Source organism: Strongylocentrotus purpuratus, unplaced genomic scaffold (assembly GCF_000002235.5).
Source record: "Strongylocentrotus purpuratus isolate Spur 01 unplaced genomic scaffold, Spur_5.0 spur5_scaffold_16, whole genome shotgun sequence".
In the NCBI taxonomy this organism is placed as follows: domain Eukaryota; kingdom Metazoa; phylum Echinodermata; class Echinoidea; order Camarodonta; family Strongylocentrotidae; genus Strongylocentrotus; species Strongylocentrotus purpuratus.
In genome coordinates this window covers 25,023,843-25,037,262 of record NW_022145601.1, presented here as the reverse complement: position 1 = coordinate 25,037,262, position 13,420 = coordinate 25,023,843, and the positions used below count along the sequence as shown (strand labels likewise).

Genomic DNA, 13,420 nt, shown 5'->3' with positions numbered 1-13,420 from the left:
CTTTAAGAGACTAAATAATCATGTCATGATTGCTATCACTTGTTTTCCCCTTTCCGAAAAAAACTCCCATAAAAGCCACACGTTGTCTGGCCAAAATATAAAACTTATGCTCCAATTTCCTTATGTGAGGAGAGTATTTGCACTTTTTGGCCTGAATTCAAGGAATCAGATAAAACTTTCATTTAAAATAGATTTTCGCCTCTTTCTAAAGTTTATTTGTCACCTCAATGACGTCAGTCGATTCGAGAACAGAAGTGAAAATGTGCACGTGATGAATCATGAAACATTTCAACTTCTTAAAAAAAATATTCTGAATGTTCGTTTCAAAATCAATTTTCCAAACCTGTCTAAAATTATAGCAATAGTTATTTTTGTCTTCTAAATTCGATAAAAGATGCATGCCAAATTCATATTGAATATCTAGAAACTAAGTTCATAGACCGAAGGAGGGGGTGGCGTTGTAATTGTAGATAGGTATTAAAAAAGATATCTAATTTAAGTCATTCTCTTCCTACCTATGCCTGTTACGACAAGGGCCAATTAAACAATGTAAAGTGTTAATTGACTTCACCGGGCCTGCGATCAGGGAGGGGGTGGGGGGGGGGGGGCTTCTGCATAGGCCATTGCCCTTATTACAACTCTGCCGGTTATTTAGATTGAATTCTAATTATATAAGGGGGTAAACGAAAAATGTCAATTAAGAAAACGGAGTTAGTTTGTAATATTATTTCTCTTGGCATTAGGTTCCTGTAATCCAATTACATGAATTCCATTGAGTTACATCGAGTATCAGTTTCGCAATACGTCCCGGACCGTCCCGGACCATCCCGGACCCCATCCGGGGTGATCCGGGATTCGGTCCGTGTTGACACCGTGTTGGCACCGGGGTGGTCCTGGATGGTCCTGGATGGTCCTGGGCGGTCCGGGAGTCGACCCCGGATGTTTTTGACGGTCAAAAACTGCCGGGGTGGTCCGGGACGGTCCGGGACAATAGTTTGATCCGGGGTGATCCGTGTAGCCACCGTGCTGGGTCCGGGGTCATCCGTAGTGGCGCCGGGGCGGTCCGTGTTGATCCGTGGCAGTCCGGGAGTGAGTTATTGACCGCCCAGGACCATCCAGGACCATCCAGGACCATCCAGGACCATCCAGGACCACCCCGGTGCCAACACGGTGTCAACACGGACCGAATCCCGGATCACCCCGGATGGGGTCCGGGATGGTCCGGGACGGTCCGGGACGTATATGGGACTGTAGCTTTTAAAGCATCACACTTTTTTGAACAAAACATCCCGGACCATCCCGGATCACTCCAGACCATGGTCCGGGATGGTCCGGAGTGGTCCGTGCTCGTCCGTGCTGGTCCGGCTTTATATGGGACTGGGGCTTATATGTAAGTTTGGCAGATTAGTTCGCAGGAAGGTATCTAACTTATTAATGACCATAATAATAATAGTTATAATAGCCTAATAGTCCAATCCAAATTTTATTAAACCGAAACGGAAATTCTTTTTGCCCAATTGATCGTGAGTCCGGCAGCCACTGAGCAGCGCCAGATCGACGTTGCTCTATCCCTTATTGTTGAACGCCAAACAAGGTAGCAACAACTCCCATCTTTTAACGTCTTTTGGTATGACGCGGCCGGGGTTCGAACCCACGACCTCCCGGTTGTGAGGCGGACGCTCTACTGACTGAGCCAACACTCCGGTACATCGTTTGGTTACCCTCTTCCTTAATACCGACCTTTATATATAAAGTACATGAAGCCCGTAGTGTGCCATATTGTGAAGCATAGTCAAATAAAATAAGTCATCTATATTTCAGTAAAAGAAAATTAGATATATAAATTATTCGGAAAATTTCCAGGTACTCTGCCTGTCCGACAGACAAGGTACCTGGAAATTTAAGAAGTGAAACTATATTTCCTCCTCGACTGACAATAGGCAGGGTCACAAATTCAATAGCAAATATAATAACAATTATAGTAATATATACAATAGCAGAACAATAATACATGTTTATATAATATTTGAATATTAATTCACATTCCTGATGTACTCCATACATCAGCTTTATTATACACTAGGTTGGTCATGAAAATATCATTGACCGATGTTTAGTTTAGGCTCAAAAGTGACGTCAATCATGCCCGTAGTTAAATTTCCATATGCTCATAAAAGACGAAAGTATGTGTGTGTGTGTGTGTGTGTGTGTGCGTAATTGGGTTTTTACAGACGTGTATCAATCATATATGATTATTTACGTCTGAGGACCGACTTTTTAACGTCACCATCCGAAAGACGTGACTCAGTTTCGAACCTGCGTCCTCGGCTGAATCAGTTTATAACTTCCATTGTTAGCTGGATTATAGGCTTAAAAGAATGAAGTCCTTTTAAGAATTAAGCGACAAGGCTGATAAAAATGTTCGAAATGGGTAGTTTTAGAATACGATGGCAGCCTTCGACGCCCTAGAAGTTTGAGGCCAGCCCAACTTGACATGAACGAATTGACATGAACGAATGTTTACTAGTTTCATCCGGATTTTAAATACAAGAACTTGCTAAAGAGGGAGTGACGTCACATGTGATCTTTTCTAGAGTGGAATTTTACTTAAACATCGGTTATTAGTTCTAACACTAACACACTGCCTTGCAGGGTCTCGATCCCAAGACCTTCTGTTTTGGTAAGAACAACGCTCTATAACCTCTGAGCCATCGCGTCGAAATGTCTCGCCCCAACAAACTCATCCAATAAATACAACTTAGAGAATAATTCAAAGGAATAGGATGAGGTTGCCATAGAGAATACAGTGAGTTGAGTCATGATCGCCATTAAGACCAGAGCAATGTGTCACCCTGGATTTCGTATTATGTTACACTCACCTGCGTATAGGTTGACCATGGACATGGGTTGACTCTCTGGTTTAACAGAGTCATTGCAGGACATCAACCTAATCGAATCTGACGGGATGCGTTAAGTCAATGATTTTGTCTTAATTGAAAATCTCCGAACCACACCATTAAGCGTCTCCTCCCTTCTAATACGCGTGATTATCTCATGACGTCATGATGAGCGCAAACCGACAACTCTGAAAAGTACTCTCGAGCTTATTTGGGGTTCTGAGCCAAAATCAAAGTGTACTGACCAGACATAAAGTTATGAACCACAAACGGGTACGAATAGAAACGTTTCATGATTACTTTCAGACACCATTGTGTACATGCGTTGAGAAAGGAAAGAAACAAAAATGACATTTTAACACATTATTTATCCACAAATTTATACCGACGGTATATTTTTATTCCAAAATGAGTGTTATTACAATTTTTGGTCAAGTTTGGATCAAATTGGACGACAGTGTATCTAAAAAAGAGTCTGCTCTCAACGCTTACATAACACCGTGGATGTCAAATTCAAGCGTGAAATACATGGATATTCGCCGCCACATCGGCTTTTGTATTTATAGTAGCAAACTAGCATTTTCTGATAATCATTGTGTCTTTCAGCCCTTTCATATCAATCTCCAATATAACAACCGTCGAAATCTCATAATCAGCTTGTCAAATTACAAAGAATTGCAGAATGGCGCTGCTCGAAGTGTTACCCTCTCTAACAAACAAAGTCACATCACACGGGTTCTCAAGGAACTCCATTGGTTGCCCATAAAAGAATGTATTGCTTTCAAACTTCTTTTGCTTATGTTTCATTATTGTTCATGGCTTTGCCTCACAGTACAATATTTCTTTGATTGATTACTACACACCTGCCAGATACTTATGTTCTCAAAACTAATACAAAGTGGGGGGGGGGGGGGGGAGCCTTCGCTCATCCTTAGCCATCAATCTGGAATTGTTTACCTCGAAGGATCAGAGATATTCCTACAGTAGAATCTTCCAAAAGCAGCCTTAAAACTGATCTTTTCCTGTTTGCTTTTAGTTGATCCGATTTTTTGTATCTTTTTGTGTCATATTGTATTTTTGTATAAATGTGTTTATACATTGTCATGTATTGCCCTAGTGGATTTGGCGCCTTATAAATCCTATATTATTATTATTACTATTATTATTATTATTATTATTATTATCATTAGTAGTAGTAGTAGTAATAGTAGTAGTAGTAGTAGTAGTAGTAGTAGTAGTAGTTTTGTAGTAGTAGTAGTAGTAGTAGTAGTAGCAGCATCATAGTAGTAGCAGTAGTAGGAGTAGTAGTAGTAGTAGTAATAGTAGTAGTAGTAGTAGTAGTAATCAGGGGCGGATCCAGCCGGCGTCGAGGGGGGGGGGGCCCAATTTGTGAGAAAATATTGAGCGGCCCGTCAGCGCCGCGTTCCGCGCTTGCGCGGACAGGGGGATTCTGAGGGGGGATGTGTCCCCCTGAAAAGCTGAAGAAAAAAAAAAATCGAATTTGTAAACTCAATTTGTGCGATTTGGTGTATAATTTTTGCCAGGATATCATTTAAAATCTGTGACTTTTTCCAGCATAAATTTATGATAGGAGGAAAAGACTGTAAACACAAGAAGTGGGACTATGTGTGCAGTCCGCATAGTACCCCGTTGTGACAAAAAGTCTTTAGGACACTGGTATTCATGGCACCGGTACCTCTAGGCAGGCGCGTACGCGGGGGGGGGGGGGGGGGGGGGGGGGGGGGGGGGGGTTGGGGGTTAAACCCCTTTAGTTTTTTGTGTATGTGTGTATTTTAGAACAAAACCCCCCCCCCCCCCCCCCCCCCCCCCCCCCCCTTCGGCGATTTTTTTTTTGTTGTTTTGTTTGTTTGTTTGTTTGGTTTTTTTTTTTTTTTTTAATCAGCTGATCGTGTATTTGTCTTTGTATGTATAATGGGCCCTCATCCATGTCATGATCCATAATTAAGGTTCTCTTCACGTTATCTATTTATTTCTGTTGTCATGCTGAAGTAGTCGTGTATGTTAAATTATTTTGAAATAGAAATTGCCTTCAAGTTATATTTACGGTGCCATGTCAAAAGAAAATAAATATCCGCTCTCTGGTAATTCATCTCATTTGATTGTTTAACTCCAGCACAGCGTTTTCCAACCGGGGTGCCGCAAGAGAATGATTTGGAAAACGTTGATTTTGTAAAAAAATCTAATACCAGAAACGGTTAAAATATGTGATTACATGAGAAAATTAAAATTGAAGATACTAAAGTGTCTTCCTTTCTCGCTCGCTGACAATATTTTGACAGCAAGGCAAATAAGGGCAACGAGAGGCCCGAATACCCTCATATTCGTGTATCAAGGTCATGACCAAATATATCACTTTTTATTTATGTACATTCGGCGGCAAGGTGCCCGCATACAGTACTTTAAATAGTTTCTAGTGTGGGGATTATATACTAATTTGTTACCAGTTTGAAAATGTCTTCTCCTTTTTATTCTTAAATGTGCCCATACGTGTGTGCATAGCACTTGACGAGAGCCAGAGCCATGCAAAATTAATAGTCTGCAAAGACTTTGGGATTTGGGAGAAACTTTTCATTTCTTAAGAGGGTATCGTGACTAACAAAAAGTTAAAATAACGCTGCTCCAGAGAAATGTATTTCTATGCATTTTGAAAAGCGCTGGACAATTACCTAAAACTTACATCCTTCGTGGAAATTAGCAACCGCATTGGCGTTGCATAAATTATAGTGAAAGGGAAATGTGTAGTAATGAGGAAGACAACGTGCTATAGTATTTGAAAGAATATGGGTTCATGCAGGGGATCGTAGCCATCTCTCAATGTGTCGGATCGTATTTTGCTATTGAATCCTGATTGTCCACGTGGGGAATTGTCCTCGGGGGGAATTGTCATCGGGGGGATTGTCCTCGGGGGGTAATTATCATCGGGGGGTAGTTGTCCTCGGGGGGTTATTGTCCTCGGAGGTAATTGTCCTCGGGGGGTAATTATCCTAGAGGGGTAGTTGTCCTCGGGGAGTAATTGTCCTCGGGGGTAATTCTCCGGGTGGTAATTTTCCGAGGGGTAATTGTCCTTGGGGGGTAGTTGTCCTCGGGGGGGTAATTTTCCGGGGGGTGATTGCCCAGGGGGGTAATTGTCCTAGAACCGTTGAGTTCTTGGAAGAGGTGCAAAACAATTTGTGAGCAATTTATCATTGTTGACTATGCAAGTGTGGAAGAAAATCAGATAAAAAGTGTTCCATGAAAAGCATGGCTCTTCAAATGCCTTAATATTTTAATAATGGCATGTCAAATCATAAAAATCGGGACGGATTTTAATGCCACATGTTCATGTAGTCCCGTATACATCTTGTTGTGTACAGTGATTGCAACTTTACCAAGACTGGGCCAAATTTCGTATCATTTTGCTGAATCCAGAACCTTGGAGTACACAACAATACTTATATGCTAGATGATCGACCTGTTTTTATTGATTCCACACCGTTTCTTTCACAATGCAATCGCATGACCAGAACTCTACTTTATCTTTAAATACTAATTTCTGATAATTTGTTATATTTCATGAAAGAGGAACTCAAGTATGCTTTCAACACGCACCCGGCCTGTCGGGAAGTGCATTGGTGAATATATCCTCTGATTTCTTGTTTCGAATAGTCATTAAACTTCAGTGAAAGTAATTGTGTTATATAAACATAAGAATTGCGAAATGCACGTACAGCTTCTATTTCCTGATATGATAATTTACAGAATAACGCCAAGATTAATATCTCTAGCATCCGTTGTGAAAGGTATTATATTTCTTTCGGTTTGGGGGATAGATTCTTTACTGTTATAGTAGTCTTAAATACAAATTTCTTGTATATTTCTTGAAAGAGGATATTAAGCATACTTTCAACACGCACCTGGATGTCGGAACATGTTGTACATCTGCTGTGCTACAAAATATCCCATTTTGCTGCAGGCCTACTTCCCAGGTCGAAATTCCAGTTGATACCAGTTGAAACCAGTAAGGATTTCAAACTGCTATCTACTGTTTTCACCTGGTCTCAACTGGTACCAGTTGATACCAGTTGATACAATTTGGAAAACTGTAAGCATAAAATTAGGATACTAATAGGGTGATCACACTGCCTGTGCACACAGTCTGCCCTATGCACACACACACACACACACACACACAACAGCAGTCAGTTGGTAGAAATAGCAATTTTCGTAAATTTATTTTAAAAAGACTGAACAATATTTTTAAATTTTTATTTCACATATCTTTCAAGCATACCTTTAACTACAATTCTGTGAAGTTTCATTGTTATAGGCATGTGGGAAATATGTTAAATTATTAATTAGAATATTGTCTTTTCAGCCATGTGTGACATGGCCCGCTGATCGCCCATTGACTGTTATTATGCGTCCTCGGGGGGTAATTGTCCTAGGGGGTAATTGTCCTCGGGGGTAATTGTCCTCGGGGGGTAATTGTCCTCGGGGGTAATTGTCCTAGGGGGTAATTGTCCTCGGGGGGGGGGGGGTAATTGTCCTTGGGGGGTAGTTGTCCTCGGGGGGTGATTCTCCGGGGGGTAATATTCCAGGGGGTAATTGCCCTTTGGGGGTAGTTTTCCGGGGGGTAATTTTCCGGGGGGTGATTGCCCAGGGGGTAATTGTCCTAGAACCGGTAAGAATAATTTTTGCGAGCGAGCGAAGCGAGCGAGCAAAAAATTTGGATTTGTGAGGTCGCAGTGAAAAAAATTACATCTTATAAAGAAGAAAAAAAAATCCCGATGGGGTTTTAAGCACAATCTAATCATGAAAGACTGAAAAGATCTTTAATATGAACCATAATTATATCAATTTTAAATACGAGCGAGCGTAGCGAGCCACACTTGGGTGAAATTAAAGAAAAGTTCCTCTTAATCCCTTTAAATTAGGAGCACTTTTTATGGGGAAACGAAAAGGGGGCACATATCCAAAGGGGAAAATGACACTTATTTGAAATGAAAAAGAGCACATGTCAAAGTAAAAAGGGGAATTACCAGAGGTGAAAATGGGGCACTCCTCGCACCTAATAAGGGGCACTCACCAGAGATGAAAATAGGCACTTATGACAACGGAAAAAGTGCAATTTTCAGAAGAAAAATGGCACTAATCAGAGATGAAAAGCGGCACTTATTACAGAGTTAAAGGGGGCACCTCTCAAATTTTAATAAGGGCATGCACTCATCGGAGATGAAAAGGGGCACGTATAAGAAAGAACCAAATCTCACGCACACATTATGCAAAAGAGGTGAGTAATTACGTCCTGCAGGACACAACACAAATCCCAGGTTGGTTTCCGGAAGCTGGAGAAGAATCCTTTTCGCATCGTATACTGATTTTAATTTTTAATGATTTACGCATCTATCCAATCTGTCCATTTAGTGTAACAGTAACAACCCATCTGTGACACTAATAAACGATGTGCATGAGACTAATTTTATTCGGTATCATTTACATATAATAAATATTATGGGCAGATTGAAAAAGAAAAATTTAGACTGACAGGTCGTCTTCTGTGCACATGTTCAACTGAATGCAGTGTTTTTACCCAGATTCTGGCGATAAAAATGGGTAATTTTCTGAATAAATCAGGCTTTTACGACCACTTTTACGGAACTAATTTTATGAATCCGCGAACTGCCTCCGTGTTTTTACTTTTCGCATTTGCTATTTTTTCGTGCTTTTTTCCTTAATTACGTTTGCTAAGTCGCGCTTTTATGTAGATAAAATATGTGGTCTCGCATTTTGCAGGGAAATTTTTTTTTGCGGGGCCTTGCCCTTGGTTGGTTTCTTTCTATTTCTCTTTAAAATACTTTTCCAAATAAGAGGGGGGGGGGTGGGGGGGGGGGGGGGCTCGAGCCCCGCCATACCGCGGACCCTGTACACTGTGTAACAGCATGATGATTTGGCAGATGGACCTGAAGTTAACCGAGTCCTGAAATATTTTTGAACGTTGTAACTTGTACGCTAGTGTAGAGAGATCATCGGCATTTTGTTTCTATCATAATATATAGGCCTAAAACACGAATTAGGGCTAGTTTGACCTGAAAACAACCCAAAGCTCGGCGCATGTCCAGCTGAACCGCGGGAGCTTGGCCTATATACGGATAGGTGAGGGCCCTGGGTCCACTCCTAACTCGTGTTTTAGCCCTTCTTTCTTCCCTTTTCCTTTCCTTTCCTTTCCTTTCCTTTTTTTCGGGGGGGGGGGGGCCGGGCCCGTGGGCCCCCCCCCGTGGATCCGCGCCTGGTAGTAATAGTAGTAGTAGTAGTAGTAGTAGTAGTAGTAGTAGTAGTAGTACTTAACTCTGACTAGAATAATGTCCAGGCAAATGCCTTCAGGCTAACAAATAAAATGGTATCTCCCGATTCCGATTCGATTTCTTCGATCACACACGCACAAACAACCTACAAACGCTCACACACACACGCACACACAGCCTTCCATATAAGTAAACGGTGCATACATATAGATTCATGCACCGTTTACTTATATCCTATTTTCCATATGTATGGTAAATTCTATGCGGTTTTCTTATATGAATGTTAATTTTTGTTTGTACCCGTCGATTCCATTGAAAATTAGTTTAACATTTAACACAAAAATAAAGTGAGACAATTGTTATATGATTCATATTTTTTCATTCAATTACAGGGCATAACCTCTTGCATGTTATCAACTTCACCGACGTCGTAAGACCCAGGATCGTGAGGTCGTTACGCGTTCTAGACCCTATCATAGACATCGCAGAATGTGGCAACCTGGTAGCCTTCACGAGTCGACCTAGGCGAAGTCGCACTGATCCAGGCATGGTACACATCTACCAGAAGTACCCGGTCTTCGGCAGCCTGTGTAACTTAACAGGTACGTAATTCTTGGATGGATGGGTGGTATCAGAAAGGAAAATAGGGAAAGACTCCAACGGCTTCATAATAAGTGTGTCATCTGTCAAAGAGCTAAGGCCTCCATCACGCCAAACTAGTTCTTACTACGTTCTAGAACCGTCCTAGAAAATCGTAAAATGGGTTGTGGTCGGGGTAGAATGTGTAAAAAAAAAGTGTCTATAATACGATCCTAGTTCGTTCACAAACAGTCCTCAATATGTCCATCTCGTCTGTACCCCTTCCACAGTCAGTTCATATCAAGTTCAGATCGGGTAAATTTTCAAAAACGGTTCCATGCTACCCGCTCTTAAACGATCACACTTGCCCCTTGCCACTCCGAACCCTAGAAGACAGTGGATACCTTTGAGGATAGCGGAAAACCTTTGACATTGACCAACATGCATGCATGTGAACGTTGCGAAACGGTAGGAATACTCCCTAGGCAGTCGGCACTTTTGTGTACATGACAATCAAATCACCATGTGTAATTGTAATATTTACATTTATAAAGAGAACTGAAATATTATCGTAATACAATATTTACACTTAATATGTCATCTTTAGAACAGAGTTATGTTATATCTGGCTGTGACTTGCGGGTTCCGGTGCCTCAGTGGTCATGTGTACCGACACTGTGAACAGTACAAAGTTTGACATTTGTAGTTTTAAACACTTACGAATGCCTTTGCTTCTAGTTTTTCCAACAGGCATTCATTTTTTTCTTTTAAGGATAAAATGTATGTTTTATCAACATTCCAACTTTATAATGATGTTGAGTTTCAAATAACTGAATGTATCTTTAAGAAGTCATGTATTAAGGCCAAACGATGATGCATTTGAGGCTACTTCAATCAGTTGTCAAAGACTCCTAAACAATGTTGACATAGTGTAGGAAGGTGACTAAGAGCTTTGAGGGTTTTCCAGGGAGATTTCTTCCCCGTTTCGGTGCACAGATGCGATGGTGATAATATCATCACATTGACGCATACTTGGGGATATGGAGAGTCTGGGATAACAATTGTTGAAATTGATAGTGAACAGGGCTCCGTTTCCTTCTCGTTTGATTCATGATGCATTGAGAAGTGCCCATTTTGCGAACGATTTTTTGAAAATGGGGTAATTATACTAAAGGTTTAGAAAACCAGGGAAATGTATGTGTTTCTTGCTTCCTACACTATGTCATTAGAGGTTGACAGTTTTACAAGGAGCTGGGTGTTCCTGCTGTAGCGTAAATGAGTACGAGTGAATGCTATAAGGGGTATAAAACAAAATCTGACAACAAACTATTTTTTAACCAGTTAAAGAGACTGAGGATAATCAAATTCTACCCTATAACCACAATGTGGTATATTAGCGACATGTTCAAAGAAATGTCCACATTATCAGTTATCAGAAGGAGAATCTAAAAACTATCATGATGACAGTTTGACAGTTTAAAAAAGAGGGGGCATTGGGGATGCCCTTTCGCCCCTACGGCATTGTCAAGAAATACTCGTGCCGCGACACCGAGCAAAATTGTAGAGCTTTATAGAGAACCCTCTACTGAAATTTTTAGGCCACCCCTTTAACAATTAGAAAATCTTCGCCAAGCGGCCTCGCATAAGATTTCGGAATCGAAGCCGAATTCGATGTCAATCTGACCAAAAGCTCTATATTTGTTTGTGATATGAAAGACCAGTATGGATGAAAATGGGGAAATTTTACATGTTGGACTTTAAGAAATAATTAGTAACAAATTAATCGTTTACCGGTATTTCTTCGAAAGTCGAGTTAGGTCAGCAGTGTAGTGAGAGATGAGGATACATTAATATAGGGGTCAGACGTGTCAATTACAACCGTAGCAGTAACAAAACAAAAACATATGTTTGAGTCTCTTCATAATGGATTTAAAATCCTAATCATCACAACAATCCCAACGCATTTGTGTGTTTCTGTTTCCTTTAATAGTTGGAAGCAACCCTAAGAGTCTGAAATTCGACTACAAGTGCGACACCATCATCATCGCCAACGAGGGACCAGCAGCAGAGAACGTTGAGCAGGAGGTCTTTGTGAACCCAGAAGGCACCGTCAGTGTGGTACGCATTAACAACACATTCGTCAACCCTGCCTTGTCCATGTGTCAACCTATGCCGTACGGATCGGACGTCAGGCACATTGACTTCCGACTCTTCAACGATCCTGCACTGTAAGTGTTTTTGTTTTTTTACATTTGGTCTACAACCGGTCAGTCTACTACCTAATTGGTCTATTTTCATATGGTCTACACCCAACCCGTCTGCTATCAACACGATCTAACAACCATTTCGTCTACATTATTTTGTCTAATGCCCATCTAGGCTATTAACCATTTGATCCAATTTCCATTTGGTCTTATCTTCCATAAGTCTACATCCAATTTGTTCTTTTGTTCATTTAGTCTAATTCCAGTCGGTCTTCTTCACAGTTTGTCCAATGTCCAATTTATCTACTGTCCATATGGTATAATAATCATTTCATCATAACACTTTTCATGTGACACTTCGAAAGCTATTTGTTTTGCTTGACAGAGACTTTATACAACTGCACCCCTTAAAAACCATTGTGCTACCACTGGCAATAAAGACACATATAATAACATCTAAATAAACGAAAAAGAAAAGAGGACGCAGAAATAACACGTAATTCAGTAGCTCTCAAATTCAATGTCTTTCATTCGGTAGCTGATTCAGGGCTTTAGCTGCACCAACCATGCGGCAGGTTTGATACTACCCTCGGCATCTCGCCTCGGGGTGGGAATGCATGAATGTCGGGGGAAAGCAGCGGTGAATTACCATGGATATTGTTTCAATTAAGTCATTCTTTACTGAATCATATTTCTTCTTTACTTACAGAGCACCTCTGATGGAACAGCAGTTTATCCGCAACCCATACAAAGGTCAGATGGATGGAGAGCAACATACATTCTCTATGAACGTTGAACCTGAATATGTCACGCTTGATCCATGGCAACCAACAGCTTGGGTCACCCTTCAGGTAATCAGGCGATTTAGTTAAAGGAAATCAAACCTTAAAGCCCCACTGCACTACTTATAGCTACTTTCGTCCTCTATATAGCAAACAATGCCTAATCCGTGACTATTGGTCCACATGGTTCCCTTTTTCGTATGTTAATTGAGAGCTGATTTGATGCGATAACCACCTGTCAGTGACCATGCAAGGAGGTCTAATCCCTCCTGGCCAAACTATTGTGGAGGGGCTTTAAGAGGCAAAGTGCTCTGAAAGTAAAGCAGAAAACATAAGATCGAGAAGCAGGTGGAAGTTTCAATGAAATGGCATAAGTAATAAAAAAAGTCATGAATTGTTGAAAGTTGTAATCATGATATACATATATAATGTGAATGTCAAATTTAATGAATCGGTATTGTCATTGTGAATTAGTGCCATGCGACTCTCCCATTTTCCAAAACACAAAACGACTAAAATGTCAATAGCCGAGCTACCCTGATAAGGCGCTCAAGCATTCAAGGAATGTCCTCCTCCCGGCGGGTTACCATTGACATCACCTGAGTGGAGAGTGGCAAATTTAGAATAATGTCTTGCCAAAGAACTTCGTGCTTTCT

General features: G+C 40.9%; 1 protein-coding gene across 1 annotated transcript in view; it reads left to right on the top strand.

Annotated features, from left to right (window-relative positions):
* The window catches only part of LOC373517 (primary mesenchyme specific protein MSP130-related-1), a 28,408-nt gene that overhangs the window by 5,283 nt on the left and 9,705 nt on the right, over positions 1 to 13,420 (top strand). Inside the window, 3 exon segments of the mRNA NM_214641.1 lie at positions 9,592 to 9,801; positions 11,769 to 12,006; positions 12,692 to 12,833. Coding sequence (NP_999806.1) covers positions 9,592 to 9,801; positions 11,769 to 12,006; positions 12,692 to 12,833 — 590 coding nt within the window.